This window comes from Culex pipiens, chromosome 2, assembly GCF_016801865.2.
Source record: "Culex pipiens pallens isolate TS chromosome 2, TS_CPP_V2, whole genome shotgun sequence".
Taxonomy (NCBI): Eukaryota; Metazoa; Arthropoda; class Insecta; order Diptera; family Culicidae; genus Culex; species Culex pipiens.
Genome location: NC_068938.1, coordinates 188,646,966 through 188,671,446, shown reverse-complemented (window position 1 = coordinate 188,671,446; position 24,481 = coordinate 188,646,966). Strand labels below are relative to the sequence as shown.

Sequence of the window (24,481 nt, the reverse complement as noted above, 5' to 3'; positions counted from 1 at the left end):
ATGTTTAAGGCAGGGGTGACCAAAGTATGGCCCGCGGGCCAAACGTGGCCCGCGAGGTGTTTTTTTGTGGCCCGCGGACCCATTTTGAACGTTCATGTAAAATTGCCCGTTGACCACTTGTAAAGTGATTTTATAACTCAAGGTTTATTTTTATCTTTTTTATGCTTACTTTTTTTTCTATAAAACGGATGAATTATTCATATTTTGATTCCCATTTTACGACACAAATATTTAGTGCTAAAATCTGAATAATTTAAACAATTTCACACGTTTCAAAATGAGTGAAACTAGTAAATATCGTCCAAACTTTCTTCAAAATGGAATTGATTAAGGTAGAAATCTGTAATAATTGCAAAAACATTAGTTTTCCATATTAATTTGACAGTATTAATGACCTTTTTTATGAAATGACCTTCAAACTGACTTTGCACTTAGAAACCTTCCCTCGGGATTCGAACTCATGACAGTTGGATAACGAATCTAATTTGATAACCATCTGATTAAAATGTTAAATTGGGAAAATAAAGCTGTTGCAAATATTTTACAAAGCTTTTTTCGATTTACCCTCTGTCCCACTGTGAAAAATTCTTTAAAAATCAGGGCAAAAATTACTTTTTTCAAAATATTTTAAAATATCAATTATTTATAAGTGGAATTAGCAGAATTCAATTGCAATGCATTCCTCTGCGTTTAGAATCATTTTGAGCATGTTCGGATTCATTTAAAAATAAATTGAATTTTAGTAAATTTTCGATAAACAGTTAGGCATTAAGTTTTTTTTTCGATCAAATGTTTTTTTTTGTCGAATCTTACAATTTTTGAAAATAATGATTGCAAATCAACTTGACGAATGTTCTCAACGATTTTTTTCATTAGTTACACCTTACACCATTTTTTAACCTTTAAATTTTAATGAAAACACAAGTACATTCAACAAAATTTTTATTTTTAAATTCTTAAAACAATAAAATCAACAACAGTGATCGAAAACTGTCATTTAGTGTTTTCTATTTTTTTAATCAGAGAAAATGTTAAAAAATAAAAAAAGGTTTAAAAAAGTTCAACTGATTATTTTTTTTAGTGTTTTAAATTCTAAAAGTTTTATTTATTTAAAAAACCTTTTTTTATGAATTTGGCCCGCAAAGTCATTAGAGCTTCAAATTTGGCCCGGCGTCCAAAAACTTTGAGCACCCCTGGTTTAAGGGGTTTCAAAAGTTTCATTCAGTCTTAATTTGTTTCCGATATTTTTTGAAATCATATATTTTGAAAAAAAAAAAAATCATTTCTCTTCAACCAGATTGCGCACTATGACTCAAAAGATTCATTTTTTTGTCCCCCAAAATAGAACAAAAATATCAAAACAAATTTTTATAGAGACTATGGAAAAACTAATAATGTAAAATTGCTTCTTTTGGCACAGGGATTGCATGAAAAAAATTTCATCTAAATCTTAAAATACAAACTAAAAAAATCCAATAATGTACTGTAGTGATATTCAAAGGTTCACAATAACTTAAAGTTTTCTTAGGCCAAACGATAAGTATCGAAAGCTATTGAGTCAAAGCTCAGAATTATTGAATGCATTCTATTGCACATATTTCTACGTTTGTAAACGGTCGACACTCTACTTTAAGGCGCATTATTATTTCTACAGCAAATGTCTAATTTCTTAACTTAATTCTTACTCACTTAAAACACAGACTTGCTTGCGCAGAAAATTATATGCATATTGCTTAGATTTATGTTTTGTTAAATTCTAAAGTTATTTATGTTATTCAAAATTAAATAGAAATATTGCATTGCATTGTGTAACTGAGCCGCAAAGCTATTTCGATATATTTAACACATCACAAATCAATCGGCAACAGTTTTAATATTCGATCTTTTCATTGAATGTACACCTGAAATTGACCCACCCGAAATCAAAAATTGACCCATCACTAGGTTAAATACCGAAATTGGGCACGAAAATCAACTAAAGCAAGCTTAAAAAAAGAAAATTCTTAAAAATATAAATTGCCTTTCACCATACATTTCAGCGATCACACAAGTACAAACTTCAAGGATTTCCGTGGGCAAACTGATCTTAAATTTAGTATTTAACCTAGTGCCCATGGCGCATTGGTTGTTTTGAAAAAAGTAGTCTAGAATTGTAAAATTGGATTTTCCATGAATAGTAATTTAGATTGAGTTTGTCCAAATATACCGCCGAAGTCAGCATTTCCGCCCGAAATTGCGCTCAACACATGTTGGCTGTCTAGTCAATTAGTGTTGTCCGAGGCTACCGATGGTTATCAGTTTTTCAAATACAACAATACCCACTTATCAATTTGTTTTCAAATCATAAAATTGGCGACCACCGGACACGACACACAAAACCACAGTAGAACATCGCTAGTTAGACAGTCATTTATTACCAAACATTTTTTCGCTTTTTTCACATATGCTCATGAATGAACTCGATAAAGTCGGACACGCGCGTGTACACCGTCGGGTAACCCTTGAAGGCACATCCGTAGCCCCAGGACACGATTCCGACGACCTGGCCGCCGTACACCAGCGGACCACCGGAATCACCCTGGCAAGCGTCAATTCCGGCATCGCCGGCACACAGATGGTACGACAGGATCGAGCCAAAGTTCTGGTACGCCTGGCTGCAGATCACGTTGTCTACGACCGGCACCGAAACCTGCTGCAGGTGATTGGTGCTGGGTCCTTGGTACTGTGGAAGGAAGGATAGTTAGGGAAGGTGTAGTGATAAGGTTTAGTTGATGGCTGGCATTACGTAGAGCGTTCCCCATCCGGCGATCGACGCGAGAGTTCCATGTTGAATTTTCAGCGTTGCCTCCGGTAGATCGATCTTCTGAACGGCTGGGCCAAGCTCAAGGTTCTGCTCCAGTTTCAAAATCGCAATGTCCCAGTCCAGAGTCCAGTCATCGTACCACGGATGAATGAAGATCTCGGAAGCGGTGATCAGTTGTCCTCCTTCGTTGCGCAACGTAGATCCAGCACGAATTGAGAATTCTGATGGTTCTGAATCGGTACTGAAGAAAGTGTCATGATTTTTGTATGTGCATCTTCACGTAGGTAACTATGAAACTCACTAATAAACACAGTGCGCAGCCGTTAGAATGGTATTCTCGTTCAGAATAGCACCCCCGCAGGTGTGAGTTCCCCTGCGTCTCAGCGAAACTTGATACGGATGGTTCTCGATGGTCGTGTCCTTTCCACCAACAATTCGACCAACGGTGCCAGGAGCTCCCATGCAACTCCCAACGACCACCGCCACCAACGCCAACGTCACCAACAACTTCATATCGGTACAATTTGTTTTTTTTTCACCCGCGACACCCCCAGAACCACTGAGCAGGAACCTTACCGGGAGGGCAGTTTTTATACCAGCCGCATCTTCTCCGAATGATGCACATCCGATTGGTTTCGATGAATCGCGAACGGGCGATAAGATCGTGCAGGTACCACACCGAGGAAGTGTGGACGCCAATTATTGCAGGCCCCCCTCTCTAGCTCGGTCTCTCTTATTATGGAGGGGAAATGTCCAGATTGTGGCGATAGTGGAGGATGTTTCGGTACAGTCGGGTCCGTATAGTTTGGGGAACGATTTTTGAATTATTAGCCGAGAGGTTTTTGGGAGGATCCCACATAATCGGATCTATTTGAGTATAATGTATAGAATAAGTAATATTTTTTTTTAATTTTAATTCGTTTTTATTGGTCAATGATCAAGATACAATAAGTTCTTTTGAGGTACATAACAGAGTTTTGGAGTTCCTTACAACTGTGTGTTACATCATAATCCATTTTGGAACAGTTATTGCTTGTAAATAAAGGTGTCACCAAGAGTAAGAAAAAAATAAAAAAAAAAACTTACTAAAATTGCAAGGGAAAGGGGATAGAAATAGAAAAAGCTTAAAACTAGATCACAGTTTTTTATCCTTTATAGATGTGCTTGATCATCAGCTCCCCAAGGGCCAGAAATTGCTCCGCCTTGTTACGGCAGGTCCGAAACCGCGTCATCCTCTCCCCTGCGAGAGCAAAGAACTCTGGCAGGGTAAAGAGATCTTCTCCGGTAACTTCTTGCTGGGCCGTATTGCCACTACCGGCAGCGACCACGCTGGCGAACGACGCCCCCATCCAGGAGGGAACGCTGAGTTATCCGCTGGAATCGTACGATGACCAGCTGCCGGCACGGTTCCCAAGTAACATTTTTTGTTGCGGATCCTTAAATGCAACTATTTCGTAACACCCAAAATGTGCTATCTCAACATAGTTAGAACACTCGTGGTGCCCTAAAAAGCGCACGAAAATTTTGTGTTGGCAACATTTAGCAGCTTGTTTCAACTTTGTTACGACAAAGTTCCAGAAACAATTTGTTTGTCTCAATATGTCGGTAAAGTAGTTTGTTGTGTTGTCATGATGTTGCCATTATGTTGTCGTTTAATTTGCGCGAAACAAAAAAAAAACCAAAGTGCCCCTGTCGGGATTCTGGACTGGTACCTTCAACTCTTCTCTCCTTGCTTCTACCACTGAGCTACGGATGAATTGATGTAAGGACAAGTGGCTGGGCTGAACTGTATCTAAGGATTTTTGATTTCAATATTATTCATAGCACACAAATCGTGCTAAGTCACTTGTTGCAACAATGGAACCAATAAGTTTTGAATATGTTTCGATTACAAAACAAAATGGATTGTTGCAAAGTTGTTTTCAATTCGAAAGGTTTGCAACATTGCAACGTATTGTTGCTAAAATGTCATTTTTATGTTTCTACAGCAAAACAAAACAAAAACTGGACTTAGTCAAATTTATCATGTTGCCAAATGCTACTTGGGTTTCGCTCGTACTTCGCTGAGGAGAGTGGGACGCTGCTGCTTTCTTCTTCCTCTTTTCCTGCTCCTCGAGGTAGTTTTTCCGTGCGCTGCATCCACGGTAGTTGCTGGTATGGTTACCTCCGCAGTTGGCGCACTTGATGCGCGCCTTCGTTTGCTCTGCCTTGTCCCCCAAGTCCGCTTTGCACGGCAGTGCACACGCCTGAGAGAGGTGTGATTCACCGCACTTCACACAGCGGGGCGGGAGGTTGCAGTTTCGCGAGCCGTGGCCGAATTTCTGGCAAACGGTGGCATTGTGCTGCGTCCGACGGGTTCTTTGAGTAGAACCGCCAGTTTACCCAAAACCCGTCCAACGCCTTAGTTCGCCGCAGGTCTTGAATTTTGACGGTGCCGCGGTCGAAGTACAACAGGTACAGGGTGTGCGACCTGTTACTGTTGTCTTCCGCGAGAGGACTTTTATGTCCCGCGGCGTTATGCCAGCACCCGAGAGGTCCTTCTTGAGGTCGGAGATCGGGCGGTCTTGGTACCCCTCCAAAACGACCTTAACGGCAGTCTTCTGCACGGGGTCGAATGTGTAAAACTTGAAGTTTTGACGTTTCAATTTCTCCACAACCAGGTCGAAGTTCTTTTCGTCAAATGTGTAAACTTGCACTGATGACTTACCGATTTTCAGCCAATATCCGAGGCCTTCCAGCAACTCGTCAACATCGTCCGCCAACGTGTCCAAAACAAAAATTGGAGGTGGTCTATGTAAAGAATTGGGTAAGGAAGGCTCATGATGTACTGTGGTACGCGCGGTTGGTGCTACCCCGCGCAGCACTAAACCATACTTGTTGTGGTGGCAGTTCTGAAGCCGCTCTTTCTCTCGCATTATTTATGTCTCTCTGTGGTCCCACTATCAAAATTAACCCTCTCAGCTAACTGCGATCGGTGGCGCGAAGTGCACCGATGCGCCATGTATGTTCCATGTAGTTTAGAGTAATTATCGTTAGATCCCAATAAACGTCCGTTGGAAGAAGTTCGGTCTGTTTGCGAGTGGCAAATAAAAGTTTGCGTTTTAAGTAGCCCGCCGTGTTTGATTTCCTCCGGAACTCTCCAGAGTGATCCGGCCCCATCCGGTTCTGTACAGTCTACGTTCCTTTGGAGAATTGTTCTTTTTGGGGTCGATACTTTCTTCCGTGCACGCCCGTCATCGTCGTCGTCGTCGGTAGTGCTGCTACCGTCCGTGTTGTTGTTTTCTTCGTCGTCGCTCAGCATCTGGAACTCGTTCCTGATGGGGATGTTGGCGGATGTTGATGTGCCACTGGTCGTGGCACCGGAAGTACCGGAACGGGTTCGCACTGGTGATCTCGGAACGTATCCGGGATGTAGATACTTTTTGTCGATTCCATCTGCGCTCACGCTCCCCTGCGCGATGGCGAACGACACGGCGTTTGTTTGTTTACCTTTTTGCACACGGCCGGTAGACGAACTTCGCGGGTTTTTCGAGGCCGCACTCGAACTGCCTCGGCCACGGCGGCCTTTGGCATGCTGGAGAAGCAAACTCGCGGGTAATCACAATCAACTACGGCGAAAAATTTCGAAAAAACGGTACAGCACAGAGCACTTGACTGCTGCTTGCTCTCGTGCGTACACGGAGGTGATAAGTAATTATTAAACCGTACGACTCTTTTTTCCGCTTCAAAACGAGTCAAATTTGCGTTTTGAAAAAAAAAAATTAATAAATTTTATAAAAAAGTTATTTGTAAAATCAAATACGCAATCAACTTTTAACCTTTTGCAATTTTTTTGATAAAGTGCGCCGTTTCGAGATAAAGATATTTAAAGTTTAATTTTTAACTGAAAAATCTGTTTCTCGATTTCAAAAATTAGTGCCCGTGATTGTCCATCTCTAAAAATATATTTTATCGAAAAGTTCAGAAAATTTTTCAATAGATTGTTCTAAGAATCATTGAAGATTGGACCTCTGGTTGCTGAGTTACAGCGGAACATGAACATGAAAATTTAAGTGTTTTAATTCCCACCGCCCAAACAACCCCTGGACCAAATTGAATTAAGAACGACGAAGGTTATTTTGTAATTTTTTTCCTTCCCCTGCTCAATTTTTCTCCCGTGTACCAGTAAACTCTAAACACTGTTTGAATTAGTCAGCTGTTGAAAGGTACCCCATATATCAGCTTAGGATAATTACTGCACTGATGTTTTTGCCAAAACAATCCAATAAATGAAATGAAATGAAATGAATTAAGAACGCCACTTTGTGAAGCTTTTTAATGCCTCACTGTTTGACCTTCACAGATCCCCATAATTCGATATAAATCATGAGATATACAACCCAGCCTGGAAACCCCCCGTGCATTGCTGGCACTCTCCATATGAAAGAAGTTTCGTTCGTGCTATCTTCACAACAAAAATTACTGTAAATGCGACGACTGGAAAAAAGCTACAGTAAACATTTTTAATTATATCTCGGGACTCCGGCAACCAAATTCAACCATACTTCAGGACAATGCACAGAATTGTCAAGCAAATAAAACCGTGTTTGTTGTTATTTTTCTCGGAGCGTCAAAAAGAGACGTGCGACAAGGTAGCACGATCATAATGCCAATATTTTAGCAACCAAAGAATTTTTAAATTTGCTGAATCAAGTCAAGTTACCCCTAATATTTAGAAAAGGCCGGTTTGAAATATTTTTTAAAACGCTTGGCATGAACCAAAGAACTTTTTTGATCCAATACCTTTATCTGCCAAACATAGCTGACTATTTAAGTTTTCAACACAGGAAAAATGTTCACAGTTTTGTGAAAAATTGAGAGAGATATGTGCGATACAAAAAGGAGGATCTCCCCACCCTTCACTGGACTAGACAAAGTGATATCCCAAAAAGTTAAGTTAAAACACAAAAATAACTGTTAGCGAAAATGATACCAAAATATTTATTGAATAGATCATGTTGAAAAAAGGTGTACTACAAATTAGTGTGCAAAATTTGTTGAGATTCTTGGATTATGACGATTTTATTTGGAAACAGCTCACTTAACCTATTTCAAATTTCTATTTTTTCCATGATTACCAACTATTTTAAGGACTTTAGTTACAGGTGTAAAGTGAGTTCAAGCGTTTGATGTCCTTGTAGCTCATGCCCACACGCTGCCCGATGTTCACAGTTTTATCGAAAGGAATGATCGTCGGCAGTCCGTTCTTGCTGAAAGCAGTTTTTCCGTAGTGCATCACACTTTCGTAGTCGTACGGAATCCCAAAATCATTGATAATACTCGACGCATAACGATCAAAGTTGGTAGATCTTCCGGTCTGGATGTTGTTCCAGTCGACGCTGATGTAAAAGTCCCGATCGGAGGCACTTTGCATGTGGACAAACCCGAGGGCATGCAGAAACTCGTGGATGATCGTTCCACGACTCATGCATCCAACTGGTTGGAGATTCAGCTCCTGACTGTTGCCACGACGACCCAGGTATGACCAACATCCGGTGTTCTCACCCGTAACGAGGACGTAATCCTTCTGGTTGGTCCGTTCTACAAACTTGATGCAGCTTACCAGAGATATTTGCTCAACGGCTTGTTTAATAGAAGTTATTTGCGAAAGAGCTGCCCGAATGAACTGATTTAGTACCAACTAACACTTTAAGATCAAAGAATACCTACAAAAATCTCCGGCCCTGATTGTGTAGTAAACGATTCGATCAGGCCACATGTACTGCGGCCCTATGAGAGCAGTTCGCCCACTTTCGACGGCATCTGCTTGGATATCCGTCAGCACGATATCTCCCTGGAAGTGATCTCCAGCTTGTTCGTAAGCGGTCGCAAGACCGTTATCTATAAATGAACAACCATTAGGTGCAAAATTTCGCGTATTTCAAAAACATATTTTCACCTGGTTCTTGAATTTCAATTTCACCAGCTGGGGCACCCAGCACCACCCCCACAAGCAGAACAATTACAAGATGAGCCAACATCTTGTGCTAAAATGTTAAAAAGACACGAGTCAGTTTCAGAATGAAATGATTCTCGAAGTAACCTTAACCTTACCACATCGGAATTAAATCTGAATCGCAATTCTGGAAGATCTCTCCACCTTTTTTTGGCAAATCACGGCCACCAAAAATCTTATGTTTACTTTTCTCGAACAAGTCTGGTACTGATAATATACCAGGATCATTTAAATAGATAAGATAGTACATTTGGGATGGGAGGGCTCATATTCAAGAATTCTCTTGCCTCTTTATCCTCCCGACAAGAAACGGCTATCGCACGAATCTTACTCAAAATCAAACATTAATTGTTTTTTATCTTGTGCATATAAACTTTTTCCGGTTGTTGAAATCTACACGAGTAGAAAAAAGTCTGAATTCGAAGAAACGAAGAGAATCTGGCACTTTTCTGAGAATGTGATGATGTATGGAACAATGGCAAAAATTGAAGGTGAAACTAATTTTTCTCAGAATCTGTTAAACAGTGAATTTAATATTTTTCATCAAACGTTCCTGTTGTCTCATAATTTTATACGCTACATTGCGCTGCGTTAGTGTGCATCGCAAATTTTTATTTCCTTGAGTAAATATTTTCTCTGCGATTTAGTGTTATCACCCGCAATCCACCACATTCTGGCCATAAAACCAAACAGCCAAAATTACGAAATAAACATCGACTTCACGCCTAGGACTTAGCTAGTATCTGTTCTTGGCTTGCAAGGAGCGATTCAACAGCGCAAAAATGAAGGTACGTTTTGGTGTTTGAGCTTGAAGTAGATTTTTCTAACATATTTTGTTGTTTCAGACTTTCCTGATCCTGGTCTTTTGGGCCACATTGACCAACGGCGTCATATATCACCCGTACGAGGAGATTGGTCGACTCGAGCAGGGAGACTTGTTGGTCAAAACTATTGTCGACGATAGTAAAGGAACTGTTCGTACCAACGTAGTCTTTTGGAGTGAAAGTACAGTTCCGTATGTCCTCGGCACGGGATTGAGTAAGTTCTTTTCGTCCGCATTTATACCTTTGTTATTCGAATCTGAATTCCCGCAATTTCAGCAACCAACCAGAAATTTTCCGTCCGTTTTGCCATGGATGCGATCGAGCACGTCAGTTGTGTTCGATTCGTACCTAGGGCCATCACGGATTCCAACTACGTGAGCATTACGATGGAACAGTCCGGTTGTTGGGCGGCGCTGGGAATGCACGGAGGTCGTCAGCAGATCAACCTGGACCCGCGCGGCTGCATGGACACCGGAAGTATTCTGCACCAGCTGATGCACACGTTGGGTTTCACCCACCCGTCGAACCGAGCCGACCGGGATCTGTACGTGGAGGTGAACACGGATAACGTTAAGGAGTGGGAGCAGAAGAACATGGCAAAGTCCGCAGTTGGCGAAATCGACGACTTTGGAATGACGTACGATTACGAAAGTATCATGCACAGAAGTGAGCTGGCGTTCACCGTCAACGGAAAACCGACCATTTTGCCACTGGTATGACACGTTTACATTTTGTGTAATTTTTCAATGTTTATACAAGTCTCTTTTCCAGCATGCCAATATTGAACTGGGACAGCGAGACAGGTTAAGTCACATGGACATCAAAAAGCTAAACAAGATGTATCCGTGTGTGTAACTGAGAAATGGCAATACAAGTTAGATTGACCGGTTGCTGCGTATTAAAACAAACATCGTTGCACAATACTGCTTTACTTTACAAAGAATAAATTATACTGCATCTCACTCTCAAATTTTTCGTTATATCTCGCAATTCGCAATTTTCCCTATCTTTTGCACTATGTTCCCAAAGAACACACACTGCCCTTGCACCTTATCAAAACGAAATGGTGAATAATAAACAGAAGAATCAGTGAAGAAGTGAGAATCAAAACAATACCGTCTACAGTCACAAATTACTTCCCTTTCACACATTTACGCACCCCTTCCGTTTAGCCGTCTCGACTCTGACCCTCGCTCAATGGTTTACGAGCCGTTTCAACAGGCCACCAACTAGGTTACATCTGTCATCATGATGACGAAATCAAGCCAACGTGGAGGTAAGAAAATAGAACCCTTGCAAGGTACCAGAGCCTAACTGTTTTGACCAAGGTGATCTAACTACACCACGGATGTAGTTGGGCTCGCCTGGGCGTCAACGGAAGAGGTATTATCACGGGTATTATCTATCTTATCTTAACAGATATAACAAATTGTTCGTTATATCTGTTAAGATATCTATTAATGGATTTGAAGATCTTATAAGTACATCGGAAGTGATTCATACTAAAGTATTATCGTCAGAATCTCAGAAACTGTGAAAACTGGTAACGTCGGCGTTGGTTGGGCTATCAAAAGATCTTTCCATGAGCAAAATTCTTGTCTAGAACCGACCCAAGCCAAACCGATTCATCTATCCATCGATATCGATCTATTTGTCGATGGGTGAAGCCTGCTTCAATGCTTTCCAGTCCTCGAGATCCCAACTGACTCGACACTTTCTTTCTTTGATTCCTATTGTCAGTATTGACTGTTTTCATGGCTCGCATTGGAAGCGTTCGCAAAAATTTGGATTTTTAACCCCGTCCCTTACTCTCGTAACAAAATTTTAATACACATTAAACGCTGCGTAGCACGTCTTACACGGCCTTCGACCTTCCATGGAATACCATGGAATTTGAACACTTTGTTTGTGGTACCCAATTTCATGAAGGCTTGTTACGATTTTGGGAACTATTTTTTCTCCGTGTCTTGTCGAAAAAACGAAATCGAACTGCATTCATATTGAAAAATATGTGAAAAACTTAATTAAAGCTTTTCGGTTGCAAAATTCTAAACAAAAAAATGATAATCTCATTTTAAAAAAATAAGGAAATTCGTGTCAGACTCTTAACCAATTAACAGGAACAAAACGTCATATTCAATTGCTTCTTTTGTTTATATTTATATTGATTAATTACATTTTCATTAGCATCTGGTCGGGTATATCAGTGAGTGGTATCAAATCTCGGTACATTTTAAATATCACCTAAGTGCTTTGGGTTTTATATGCAGATAGGATCATTTGAATAGTACACTTGGATTATAGATATAAAAATATATATTTTTTATAAATATATTTTTTAGGGTATATTTTTGGTACATGAATAAAACATAGAGAGATTATAATATTTTACGCTGGGTAAGGCATCCAAATTTCAACACCATCCACAAGGATACATTTTATTTAGTTTCATGATGTCCTTCACGCTCATCTTATCTCTTTGGCCAAACGATTGGGCACCGTGCTGTGATTGAAGAAAAAAATATTATCCTTGTTTTATCGACTCAAAATCGCATCATACCTTAACCCTGATGGTAACCGAACCATTTCTACCGAAGTGCGTCGTCCCAAAGTTCATGATGCTGTCCTCGTCGAACGGAACTCCAAAGTCCGGCATGGCCACCCCCGGGTAGATCGCCAAACCCTCATAATGTTCGGGCCGCACTTGATCCCAATCGATATCCACGTGAAAATCACGATCCAGCGCGTTCGTAGCATGGCCAAAGCCCAAAACATGCAACAGCTGGTGCACGATGGTTCCCTCGGAGAAGCACTCGCCCGTTGCCAGATTCATCCGGTTGAGTCCCCGATTCCGTCCCAGCGTGGCCCAGCATCCTCCCGTTGGTTCACCGGATATGACCAGGTAGTCTACGACATCGTGCTGCTTGGGCACAAACCGAACCGAGCTGACCTGCTCTATTTGGGTCATGGCTTGGCGAACTTGCTGTCCATGGTAGTTTGCTGGGGAAATTTACGCTGTTCAATTTAAAACGATCGTGGGAATGATCGGGGAATACTTACTTAAATATTCCGAATCGAGCACGTACGGGACCACATTGTTGATCCATCTGTCCACTTCGGTGACCACGGGTTGTCTTCCGGTACGGATCGTGTCCAGCTGGCGCTGTTGCAGCAGCATGTCTCCTTCAAAGTTACCCGTGCGCGTTTCACATTCGTAATTATCTATTTGTAGCAGTTTATGTTAAATGTGTTTTTCAACATAATGAAATATCTTACATTTCTTAATTGGTTCAGCAAACGCCATCGAAACCATCAGACAAATTGCTAGAGGTTCAAGTAACATCTTGAAAGTACACGTTTCTTGATACAGCTTTGGATGACTTGTGAGTGAAGATTTTACTAAAGATTCCGCATTTATAAGAAAATCTACTCAAGGCCCAAGATTCTCTTCTTCTCAGAAATTTTAAACCCATTTAACGGCAGTCCTCCATTGAAAACGATTCTTAGAACATGCAAACAATAACACAGTGTATATGGCTTATCTCAAAGTCTCGTGTTTCTTTTAAACTGACTACGAGTTAAAACGTAAGTGATAAGTCGGTCTTAATCTCAAGTTTAAATTTAATGTAATTCAAAAAGAAGTAAAAGAATTGTTCCATGATATCAACCATATTTATTCTGTCCGTTTAGTTCCAAAGCTATCCCATTTTCGATTCGACCCAAGTCTTGAGGGCCAACACATTAGCGTACACTCCCGGATAGTCCGGTGCGGCGCACTCATTTCCCCAGGAAACCACCCCAATCAGCACACCATCCGCGGCCAACGGACCACCGGAATCACCCTGGCAAGAATCACGACCTCCAACGCCCAGCAGGCCAGCGCAGAACATCCTGTCGGTTACGTCGTTGATTTCCGAGTATATTTCCTTGCACACCTTATGGTCCACGAGCGGAATCGAAACCGCCTGCAGCTTGTCCGTGATGGATCCCTCGTTCTGCGGGGATGTCAATCAAGTGAATTCACCTGGATGTTACGAATATTCAGTGGAATACCTACCTGCAGAGCACCCCAACCGGACACGAGAGATTTCGTACCCGTTTTGTAGTATTTCTCCGAATCCGCAAGTTTGATTGGCTTGACAAGTGCTCCGAAATCGAGCTTCCTTTTCAGCTTCAGAATGCAGACATCGTAGTCGAAGGTACTGGGGTCATTATCGGGGTGGACGATGATCTCCGACACCTCAACGAACTGTCCGCCGTATCGATTGTTGGTCGACCCGGCGCGGATAAAGTACCGTGTGCTTCTGTAATTTTATGTAATGCTTAAACGGTACTTCTAAACATAAAAACAGAACTCACAAAGTTACACAGTGCGCCGCTGTAAGGATGGTGTCCTCGTCCAGAATTGATCCACCACAGGTGTGAATCAGGTACGTTCCATACTGAACTATAACCGACACTTGATAGGGAACCGTGTTGATATTCACGGGCTTCCCGCCAATAATCCGGAAATCACTATCCACGTCCTGGGTAGTACCCAGGGCCAAACTGGCGATCACGAGCAGACCGACTCGAAGCATGGTGCACGGACTTCACTGGATATGGTAGTAATCCTAGCAGTTCCGGAGACGATCCCTCTTTTATACTGCGAAGATCGTCACTATCAGTAAGGTTAGACAAACTAGTATGTTTCACGGTCAACGCATCTTGGAGTTTGCCATGACGGTGACCTAGTTACAGAGCATAATTCAGCACTATATGATCATGAACGATAAGACGTGAAAAAGGGTTCAGGGCGGTATTCCGAGGTAGGTAACAGATAACGCTACTGCTTAAGCAAATTTTATTATTACATGATAATCTCAGTTCTTCTCGAAACAATTGTACATTCTGTTGATTTTGAAAATGTCCTTTTCGCTCATTCCATCACGCTGTCCCATCTTTAAGTCAGTTTCCTAAAAGGAAGAGGGTAGCACATTAATACACTTATACCAACAACTACGAACACAACCCACCTTCAACGCCACAATCGTCTTTTGGCCGTTGATACTGAACGCCGTCGAACTGTAGTGCATCACGCTGCCATAGTCGTACTCCGCGCCAAAGTTGCTCACCCGATCCGGTCCGTACAGCAGGAAGTTGTTCTCCGACCCCGGTTGAATGTTATCCCATACGATCTCGACGTAATCGTCCCTGTTGTACGTGCTCTGCATGTGTCGGAATCCGAGTCCATGGATCAGCTCGTGCACTATCGTTCCCAACCGGAAGCAACCCGAATCCAGCGGATACGGCTGCAGCTTGAGGTTCTGAGCGCTTCCGATGTGACCGACCGTTGCCGAACAACCAGACCCGTCTCCGTGAATGCGAATGAACGCCGGATTATCTGGATCACGGGGCCGATACTTGATGCAGGTCACCGACTCAATAATTCGCATCGCCCGAAGGATGTACTCAACCTGGTCCTCGTTGAAGAACTCGTCATCGATCTCGTAGTACACAACGTTGTCCGGCCAGCGGTACTGTTCCTGAACCATCCCGTTTCGGCGCGTGATGTCCAAGTATTGCTCCTCGGTAAGAATCATATCGCCCTCGAACTGGCCACTCAACTCCTCGGCAAGCTCTCCCGGTTTCAAGTTCTTCAAACGTTCAACTGCATGAATCTGAATTTAACAGACTACCTGTGATAACTAGCTCTTAAAAAACTTACTGTTCTCCAAACTATTCTCGTAGATCCTGTACTGAGGCGCTCCCATGCCGATTCCGGCAAGTAGAGACGCCACCAGGAACAACTTAACACCCAGTAAGTTCATTGCGCATCAGCTACCAGTACCCAATTAAAGTCACAATTAGGATTAACAAAGCAAGTAGTCCAGCTTTATAGCCCATTGATTGACAATCCAAATCTGATTTTGCCCCCTCATGCAGACATCAATGATAAGCGCTTGATTGTGGGAATCCAGTCGATAACGCTGACCAGTCTCTGATTATAAAGCTCTATATATATGATCAAAATAATCGGGGAAATTCTACGACAGACCCGACTTCGAACTGATTACCGATGACCGAATTATCTCCACACCAAAAGTCTAACCAAGCAGATTAGCAAGTATCAGAGACTATAAAATGACTCGCGCCATTTACAATTTTGCAAAACAGTATGAAGACAGCTTTGGGGGTCATTTTGATTGCAGTTGCGGTGGTTTCGCTTCAGGGTAGTCCGCTGACTAAACGTCTCAAGCAAATTAGTCCCGAGAATCGTGAGTCCAACTGCTTAGGTACACCACGGACCGGTACTGACTTTGTTATCCCTCAACAGTTGAACGCTTGCGTCACCCGAAGCCCGATGAGCTAAAGGAGGAACTGAGTGGCCAGTTCGAGGGCGATATCGTGCTGACCGAAGAGCAGGACGATGCCATCCTGCAAAGTCACAAGCGAAACGGTCACGTAGATCTGGATTACCGATGGCCGAACAACGAAATCCCGTACGAGATTGCGGTGGAGCATTTCTGTGAGTTGTTATTCGAGGTAATCCAGATACTTTGATACAACGTTTCTATCCCGCAGCTCCAGCGCACGTGGACTACATCGAGCGAGGTCTCCGGATTCTGGAGCAACGGTCGTGTCTTCGGTTTCGACCGCGTCGCGACGACAGCGAATCGTACATCCGCGTGATCGGAGACGACGCCGGCTGCTGGTCCCGGGTGGGATACGTGAACGAAGGCATGCAAGAGCTGCACCTGGATCCGGACCCGCTGGACACGGGATGCTTTCGCATTGGAACGATTGTGCACGAGTTTCTGCACTCGCTCGGATTCTACCACCAGCAGAGTGCTACCGATCGGGATGAGTTTGTCGATGTGATACTGGACAACATCCAAGACGGGAAGCAGCACAACTTCAACGTCTATCCGGCGGACGTTGTGACGGACTTTGGCGTGCGATACGACTATGGCAGTGTGATGCACTACGGACCGATGTCGTTTAGCAAGAACGGATTGCCGACAATCGTGCCGAAGGATCCGAACGCGGTCATCGGACAGCGGCTCGGGATGAGTGAGCGTGACATCTCGAAGCTAAACTTGATGTATGGGTGCTTGAACAAAAATTAAAAGTCCAAAAGCTTCTTTGACAAACTCAGTTACATTTCCATCATTTAAAAAAGCTACAATAAATTCGACTGTACTAAGCTCAGTTGTACATCTTCTTGATTTTCAAAATGTCCGTTTGACTTAAACCGTTGCGTTCACCCATTACTTCATTTTTTTCCTGAAATTGCACAAATATTTAACACAAGCCCGTCATCCCAAATTGCTTCAAATTCACTCACAACATTGAAGAGCTAGAACCACAAATGTTGTCCTCTTTCAATTTTTTTCATAATATTTTCAATTAAAAAAAAGTTTCCCTTTTATGTAAGGTATGCACTTCGGAAGAAACCGGTCAAGAAAAATTTCAAATGGGAAGCAGCGGCAGCGCAAGCAAGTCAGAGAGAGTGAAGAAAAGCCCCAAGAAATCGCTCCCTATCCTTGGTCCTGCTGTTCCTAAAGCTGTTTCTTGACCCCTTTCCTTCCGATCTGCAGACTAGCCTTTAGGGCCGATACGCACCTCCCAAGAACAGGGGTCAAGAAATGGCTTAACGAACAGCAGAACAAAGGAGAGAGAACGATTTCTTGGGGGGGCCTTTCTTCCCCTCTCTGGCTTGCTTTCGCTGCCGCTGCTGCCCATTTGATTATTTTTTCTTGACCGGTTCCTTCCGAAGTGCATACACCGCTTTAACATTAACAATCGAACCAATAGTTTCTAATATATCACAGACTTTTTAGAAGACACTGAGAAAAACTAATTTTTAAAAATCAAGCTTATCACAACAACCAGCAGTCTGACAAAGTAAAAAAAAAGTTAAATGGGTAATTCTCTACCAACTCACACGAAATCGGTAAAAGTGGCGATAACTCGTGATGATTATAAGCAAACCTCTTATGTTTATAAATCAATCATTTTTGTAATTGTCTGTTCTACAACTAAAACACTCTGAAAAATGATCCTTCTGGGTTAATTTAGATTCGAAAAGTACATTAAATTTCCCTTACAATGAAAAAATCCAAAAAAAATACAGTTGAGTAACGGAAAATGGCAGAGTTTTTAAAACTTATTAATTTTTTTTTTTTTTTTTTTTGATGGAAGATACGTTTTTTCGGAATTATGAGTACACCATCAAATCGGGCTTGACAAAAAAATCCATTGACAAAAAAAATCCATTGACAAAAAAATCCATCTCATCACCTTTTAAGACTGCAAATCATTGAAAAACATGTCTTTTTTCGCATCTTCAAAAACTGAAGGGGTCGTACCGCTCCTCCGTCACGAGCTATCAAAAAAACGGACCTCGGACTCGTGATCAGGGACAAAAGTTACCCCTTAGAACAAAGTTTCACGCAAATCGATGAGGGGTCGGGAAAACTGCTGTGATTTGGCGGAGAATGACGCAAATATTTTTGCGCCTAAGCCCTGGTATGCTAACATTAGGTGCACAATGAAAATTTATGCGGTTTCCCTGATTGAAAAAAATTAACGATTTTTTTTATTTTTTTTCTAAAAATCTATTTTTTTTATTAATTACACTCAACCCCCGGTGGATGGTCACTTTTTCGTTTGACACTTTTAAGTGTGTACCCCATTGGTTTGACAAAGTCAAGCTAAAAAAGTGACGAACTGTCAATTTTTACACGGCACTCACGCACACTGTCAAAAAACGTTTGGTAGTGTGTGTGAGCTCCATGTAAAAGGGGTGTAAAACTGTTATAGCATTCAACTTAAAGTGATTAAATATCAAATAAAACCTAGGGGAAACATGCCCATCCTAATCAAACACCTATCTTCGTCATATGAAGAGTTTGATGCTCGATTAAAGCTCCAAAAATACTTTTTAGGCTACAAACTTACCAGCAACGGCACCGTGTAAAGAAAGCAAGCAAATTCATGCCATTTTTTGGCCAAAAAGATCAAATTTAATGCACTTTTGATCACAATTTCTATTTTGCGAGACCATTTCTCATCATTTTGGTGGCACACACATCCAGACGCAAGATGAGAGCTTAACTGCTTAATGAAAGTCGCCATCAATATCTTTTCACTTGCGCTAACGGTTTCAAAGCGCTTAAGATATAAAATTGCTTCCAACTACCGGCAACATGGAAAAATAATCCCGAAACATGTAAATAATTAGCAAGCGCCAACAAAAAAAAACAAAAGCGCCAAGTTTTTTGACGTTTCAATTTTGACGACCCATTCCAATCGAAGGCAGAAGAAAACCGAGCGAAAAGCGAAGGCAAATAAAGAACAAAGGGTGGCCACCAACACCACCAGCAGCGCCTGTTGGAGTGATGCCAGGATTTTTTCTCTATAAATGCTCTATAAATCGTGAGTGTTCGCTTAAAATTTCAACAATTTTGGCAGCACTAAGCAGAGCGCTGGAAGAAAAAAGAAAATTGGGCGTGGCCCAATGCACTCGACTGATTAGAATGAATTTGGGAAATGCTTCTGAAAGGAATAGCATAACTTTTGATAAAAGTGAAAATAAACAGAAATGTTCACAAAAAGTTGCTCTACTCGTTGGTCTACTTGGTTTTAGTAAAATTCAAGGAACACTCCAGATTATCCAGCATCATTCAAACACGACCGCTTATTAGGCTTAAAATGGGCATATTTCCCCTACAATTTTGCCCAAGACGCCAAATCGATCAGACATTGTCTTCTCAAGATACATCTTTTAGAATATTCACATGCCCATTTTGTATGACCAGCCCGAATTATGCTAAATGGTTTTTTTTTTTTTGAACATAGGGAATGCATGGATAAAGTTTATTTCAAATTAAAAAAATACAAAATTGAAAACCTCAAAAAATAATATTTGTATATGAAAATATGAAAACAATTTTTAAAAATTCTGCCTACCATGAATGAATGAATGGCTCTAACTTAGACGATACGGTTTGGAGCATTCCATCGAGCTCCTAATGTTGGAATATCATACCTTTGACGTTCAATAGCTTCTGAAAGGAGTTACCAATTGAAATTTAAAACAAATATGGCAGTAGGAAGTGACAAAGGATGTATCCAGCAAATGTTTTGTGAAATTGTTTGTATAAATGAGGAGCAGCAAACTGCTTCAAATCGTTGATCTGCCAAACACATGATAATTTCTCCTGTTTGAGCAGAAAAACGAATAATGTGTAATTTGATCCGATTATTTCTGTTTTTTTTTTCATTATCCTATCAATATCTACAAATTTGCCGAAGACATCATATCGATCAGTAAATGAAGCACCCTGTACGACGTCATTTTTTTAATAGATCCAAACCGTCGACTCTTTATCATTGGATAATCCATTCTATTGTCTAATCTGTTTGCCCGGCAAATCGAAACCGATAATAAACCCTCAATCATTGCTGCTCAATAACGTCTTTCAATAGCCTCTAAACCACCATCACCGACTCGTAAAAGTAAATTTTGTGCCATTTATCATCTGCTCACCATGCAAACAACGGTGCTCCTAGCTCTACTCCTTGTGGCGCTCACTGCCGTCCAGGGAAGTCCACTAAAGAGTCGACTTCGCCCCAACACCCCGGAAAACAGTGAGTTCTCTCTGATTATCGCGTCTTAAAACAATAACTCTGTAACCCGTTACAGTCGCACGACTCCGCAACCCACAGCCCGGTGACCTCGCGGAGGAACTGAGTGGCCAGTTCGAGGGTGACATTGTGCTAACCGAGGAGCAGGAAGATGCGATCGTGCGGGGTAAACGAAACGGACTGATCAGCGCGGCAAAACGTTGGCCCAACAACGTCGTTCCGTACGAGATCGTCGAGGAGCACTTTAGTAAGTATAGGTCTGAGAGCACGGTACTGACTGTTTAAATGGAAAATCTTATTCGTAGCTCCGGAGCAGGTAGCCTACATCGAGCTGGGGCTTCGAACGCTGGAGCAGCGATCGTGCCTCCGGTTCCGACGTCGTCAACCCGATGACGGTGAATCGTACGTGCGCGTGATTGGTAACGAAGATTCAGGCTGTTGGTCCTGGGTTGGTTATATGAGTAACGAGTTCCAGGAGTTGCATCTGAATCCGAGCGCACCGGAATCGGGATGCTTCCGGCTGGCCACGATCATGCACGAGTTCCTCCATGCGCTTGGGTTCTACCACCAGCAGAGTGCTAGTGACCGGGACGAGTTTGTCGATATTTTGTTCGAGAACGTTCAGGATGGTATGCAGAACAACTTCTATATCTATACGGCGGACGTAGTGACGGACTTTGGCGTGCGTTATGACTACGGCAGTGTGATGCACTACGGGCCGTATTCGTTCAGCAAGAACGGACTGCCGACTATTGTACCGAAGGTAAGTTTTAAAGAAAGTGACTGTTCAGAACGTAATACGAGCTTTTGTTTGCAGGATCCCAAGGCAGAGATTGGACAGCGCGTTGCTCTCAGTGAGAAGGACTTTTCGAAGCTCAATCATATGTATGGTTGTTTGAAAAAAGGTTAAAAACAAATTTGCTTATCAATAAATGTATTACTGTGTCCTTTTATTACTAACACCCGTACATCCGTCTCAACTTGGCCACATCGCTCGGACTCATGCCCTCACGTTGGCCAATAGTCGCTTCCGGATCCAGCGGAATGATCGTCCGCAATCCGTTCACACTGAACGCCGTCTCCGGGTAGTGCATGACGCTGCCATAATCGTACACGATGTCAAAGTTACTCACGAAGCTCGAGTTGTACTTGGCAAAGTTGTGCTCCGTCCCCGGTTGAATGTTGTCCCACACGATCTCCACGTAATCGTCCCGATCGGCGGAACTCTGCATGTGGAAGAATCCCAAAGCATGCAAGAACTCGTGGATGATCGTACCCAACCGGAAGCAACCGTTCTCCAGCTTGTTAGGAGCAAGGTTGAGGACCTGCACTTCACCTTGATATCCAACTTCCGAGAAGCAACCGCCGTCATCTCCAACGATCTGAACGTATGCTTCAGTAAAGTCGTCAGCTTCTTCGATTTTCAGACAGGACACCTCCTCAATGGTATCCAACGCTTTACGGATGTAGTCCATCTGTTCAGAGGCTAAACAACTCATAAGTTTTCAAACACACCTCAAAATCTCAACCAACTCACTAAAGTTATCCGGTACAATCCGGTAGAATAGCTTGTTGTTCGGCCACCGAAACTGCTCCTGAACAAGACCGTTCCGATATCCGGCCAACGCCAGCTTCTGGTCAAAGGACAGGATCATATCACCTTCGAACTTATCCAGCGATTCCTCACCATGGTCGAGCAGTGGCAGCGCCAAAGCTGCCGACATCCACAACACGCAGCATGCGGCGTACAAAATCACTTTCTTGCACTAAAAACAGCAAAGTTTCACAAAACTTCAAATTTAGCTGATAGCTCAAACACTTACCATTTTTTCTCAACTCTGGTTAGAGGTAACCGTTCGCGAACAAAGTTGCTCCAGTTATCACGGCCAACGACACCGGGCGTGCAGATTTTATATATAACATTCTAAAGCCCGCTGGAATTTCGAGTGGTTTCTGTGGTGAACTCGCGTGCGGGGATCGCAAACTGGGTTTCCCTCGACCTCAAGTGCAGCAGCGGAGATTAGCGCCAAATAGTTCATTCAGCCGTGAAGGGCAAACTTTTCATTGACCAATGATAAAAAAGATGGAAAATATTGTTGTGAAAATGGGCCACTTTTCTGCTGAGCAGTTCTCTCAGATTTCGGTCATTCGATATTTTTTGTATTTTTTAATCCGACTGAAACTTTTTTGGTGCCTTCGGTATGCCCAAAGAAGCCATTTTGCATCATTAGTTTGTCCATATAATTTTCCATACAAATTTGGCAGCTGTTCATACAAAAGTGATGCATGAAAATTCAAAAATCTGTATCTTTTGAAGGAATTTTTTGATCGATTTGGTGTCTTGGGCAAAGTTGTAGGTATGGATATGAACTACACTGAAAAAAATGATACAGGGTAAAAAAAATTTTGGTGATTTTTTATTTAACTTTTTGTCACTAAAACTTGATTTGCAAAAAAAACACTATTTTTGATTTATTTTTATTTTTTGATATGTCTTAGAGGACATCAAATGCCAACTTTTCAGAAATTTCCAGGTTGTGCAAAAAATCTTTGATCAAGTTATGAATTTTTGAATCAATACTGATTTCTTCAAAAAATCGAAAAATTGGTCGCAAAAATTTTTCAACTTCATTTTTCGATTTAAATTTTGATTAAGTGCACCGTTTTCAAGTTATAGCCATTTTTATATGCTTTTTTAAAAATAGTCAAAGTTTTTCATTTTTTAAAATTAGTGCACATGTTTGCCCACCTTTGAAAAAAATATTTTTGAAAAGCTGAGAAAATTCTCTATATTTTGCATTTTTGAACTTTGTTGATACGACCCTAAGTTGCTGAGATATTGCTATGCAAAGGTTTAAAAACAGGAAAATTGATGTTTTCTAAGTCCCACCCAAACAACCCACCATTTTCTAATGTCGATATCTCAGCAACTAATGGTCCGATTTTTAATGTTAAGATATGAAACATTAGTGAAATTTTCCGGTCTTTTCGAAAAAAATATTTTCAAATTTTTTAAACCAAGACTAACATTTCAAAAGGGCCAAACATTCAATATTACCGTGTATCATTTTTTTCAGTGTAGTTCATATCCATACCTACAACTTTGCCGAAGACACCAAATCGATCAAAAAATTCCTTCAAGAGATACAGATTTTTGAATTTTCAAATATCATTTTTTTATGGACAGCTGCCAAGTTTGTATGGAAAATTATATGGACAAACTAATGATTTAAAATGGCTTCTTTGGGCATACCGAAGGCACCAAAAAAATTTCAGTCGGATTAAAAAATACAAAAATTAAAATTTAAGAAAAAAAACCGATTTCGTAGAGAATTGCTCTGCTATCGAAATGAATTAGAGTATTATTTATGTTCAGAGGTAATACCAATTGTTTTATTAGATTTTGAATTGTTTTGTTCGATATTTTTTTCCATTTTTTGGACTTGGACTGCCAACTGAGAAAGCACAGGTCCCGACCCTGCTTCGATTTGCTTGAAACTTTGTCTTAAGTGGTAATTTTGGTACTTGATCACGAATCCGAGGTTCATTTTTCGATATCATTTAAAAATAGACTTGTTTTTCAATCATTTGCAGCCTGAAATGGTGATGATTTGGAAGTTTGGTGTCAAAGGGACTTTTATGTAGAATTGGACGCCCGATTTGATGGTTTGCTAAATATTAAAAAAAAACTCTTACCTATACTTCGAAAAAAAAAAAATACATAAGGGAAATCTACCATTTCCAATCAAACACCTATCTTCGTCATATGGAGAGTTTGATGCTCGATTAAAGCTCCAAAAATACTATTTGGGCTATAAACTTACCAGCAACAGCACCTCCTCGAGTAAGCACGCAAATGTATGCCACTTACTGGCCAAAAAGATCACATTTAATGCACTTTTGATCATAATTTGTATTTTGCGAGACCACTTCTCATCATTTTGTTGGCACACACAGTGACACACACGAGAATCCCTCAAACGCTTAAGGGACCATCCATAAACCACGTGGACACTTTTTTGGGATTCTGTTACCCCCCCCCCCCCTCGTGGACAATTGTCCATACAAAAATAAACTTTTTTGTATGGATCGTGGACAATCGTCATACCCCCCCCCCCCCCCCCTAAAGTGTCCACGTGGTTTATGGATGGTCCCTAATGAATATCGCCAAAATTAACTTTTCACTTTCGCTTACTTTTTCACGGCGCTTAAGATATGAAATTGCTT

At 41.5% G+C, this 24,481-nt stretch overlaps 8 protein-coding genes across 10 annotated transcripts; 2 read left to right on the top strand and 6 right to left on the bottom strand.

The window, feature by feature from the left end:
• Positions 1–2,393: 2,393 nt before the first annotated feature.
• LOC128092964 (trypsin-2-like) lies at positions 2,394–3,368 on the bottom strand. The gene is made up of 3 exons (XM_052708227.1): positions 3,105–3,368; positions 2,786–3,044; positions 2,394–2,722 (listed from the first exon to the last, which is right to left on the bottom strand). Exons 1-3 carry the CDS (start codon positions 3,314–3,316, stop codon positions 2,438–2,440), a joined length of 756 nt encoding a protein of 251 aa, XP_052564187.1. The 5' UTR covers positions 3,317–3,368; the 3' UTR covers positions 2,394–2,437.
• A 4,385-nt stretch (positions 3,369–7,753) lies between these two features.
• Positions 7,754–8,952, bottom strand: LOC120415138 (zinc metalloproteinase nas-14-like). Of its 2 annotated transcripts, none has more exons than XM_052708225.1 (4): positions 8,897–8,952; positions 8,742–8,837; positions 8,513–8,683; positions 7,754–8,455 (listed from the first exon to the last, which is right to left on the bottom strand). In XM_052708225.1, exons 2-4 carry the CDS (start codon positions 8,821–8,823, stop codon positions 7,938–7,940), a joined length of 771 nt encoding a protein of 256 aa, XP_052564185.1. In that variant the 5' UTR covers positions 8,824–8,837; positions 8,897–8,952; the 3' UTR covers positions 7,754–7,937. The 2 variants fall into 2 exon arrangements, with proteins under 2 accessions (XP_052564185.1, XP_052564186.1); XM_052708226.1 differs by having other exon boundaries at positions 8,742–8,829; positions 8,897–8,939.
• A 942-nt stretch (positions 8,953–9,894) lies between these two features.
• On the bottom strand, positions 9,895–13,070 carry LOC120415139 (zinc metalloproteinase nas-14-like). Of its 2 annotated transcripts, none has more exons than XM_039576532.2 (4): positions 12,899–13,039; positions 12,683–12,844; positions 12,183–12,622; positions 9,895–10,164 (listed from the first exon to the last, which is right to left on the bottom strand). In XM_039576532.2, the coding sequence occupies exons 1-4, from the start codon at positions 12,963–12,965 to the stop codon at positions 9,895–9,897; spliced, it is 939 nt and encodes a 312-aa protein (XP_039432466.2). In that variant the 5' UTR covers positions 12,966–13,039. The 2 variants fall into 2 exon arrangements, with proteins under 2 accessions (XP_039432466.2, XP_039432500.1); XM_039576566.2 differs by lacking the exon at positions 9,895–10,164 and adding an exon at positions 11,762–12,125 and having other exon boundaries at positions 12,899–13,070.
• A 434-nt stretch (positions 13,071–13,504) lies between these two features.
• LOC128092965 (trypsin-3-like) lies at positions 13,505–14,315 on the bottom strand. Its single transcript, XM_052708228.1, has 2 exons — positions 13,982–14,315; positions 13,505–13,926 (listed from the first exon to the last, which is right to left on the bottom strand). Exons 1-2 carry the CDS (start codon positions 14,200–14,202, stop codon positions 13,629–13,631), a joined length of 519 nt encoding a protein of 172 aa, XP_052564188.1. The 5' UTR covers positions 14,203–14,315; the 3' UTR covers positions 13,505–13,628.
• A 133-nt stretch (positions 14,316–14,448) lies between these two features.
• Positions 14,449–15,562, bottom strand: LOC120415137 (seminal metalloprotease 1-like). The gene is made up of 3 exons (XM_039576563.2): positions 15,330–15,562; positions 14,638–15,272; positions 14,449–14,577 (listed from the first exon to the last, which is right to left on the bottom strand). Exons 1-3 carry the CDS (start codon positions 15,430–15,432, stop codon positions 14,485–14,487), a joined length of 831 nt encoding a protein of 276 aa, XP_039432497.1. The 5' UTR covers positions 15,433–15,562; the 3' UTR covers positions 14,449–14,484.
• Positions 15,563–15,686: 124 nt separating this feature from the next.
• On the top strand, positions 15,687–16,809 carry LOC120415136 (seminal metalloprotease 1-like). Its single transcript, XM_039576562.2, has 3 exons — positions 15,687–15,879; positions 15,939–16,130; positions 16,187–16,809. The coding sequence occupies exons 1-3, from the start codon at positions 15,780–15,782 to the stop codon at positions 16,729–16,731; spliced, it is 837 nt and encodes a 278-aa protein (XP_039432496.1). The 5' UTR covers positions 15,687–15,779; the 3' UTR covers positions 16,732–16,809.
• A 3,288-nt stretch (positions 16,810–20,097) lies between these two features.
• LOC120415158 (blastula protease 10-like) lies at positions 20,098–21,210 on the top strand. Its single transcript, XM_039576594.2, has 4 exons — positions 20,098–20,257; positions 20,313–20,501; positions 20,560–21,017; positions 21,072–21,210. The coding sequence occupies exons 1-4, from the start codon at positions 20,158–20,160 to the stop codon at positions 21,162–21,164; spliced, it is 840 nt and encodes a 279-aa protein (XP_039432528.1). The 5' UTR covers positions 20,098–20,157; the 3' UTR covers positions 21,165–21,210.
• On the bottom strand, positions 21,211–22,285 carry LOC120415159 (seminal metalloprotease 1-like). Its single transcript, XM_039576595.2, has 3 exons — positions 22,078–22,285; positions 21,792–22,020; positions 21,211–21,740 (listed from the first exon to the last, which is right to left on the bottom strand). Exons 1-3 carry the CDS (start codon positions 22,078–22,080, stop codon positions 21,211–21,213), a joined length of 762 nt encoding a protein of 253 aa, XP_039432529.1. The 5' UTR covers positions 22,081–22,285.
• Between the last annotated feature and the right edge of the window lie 2,196 nt (positions 22,286–24,481).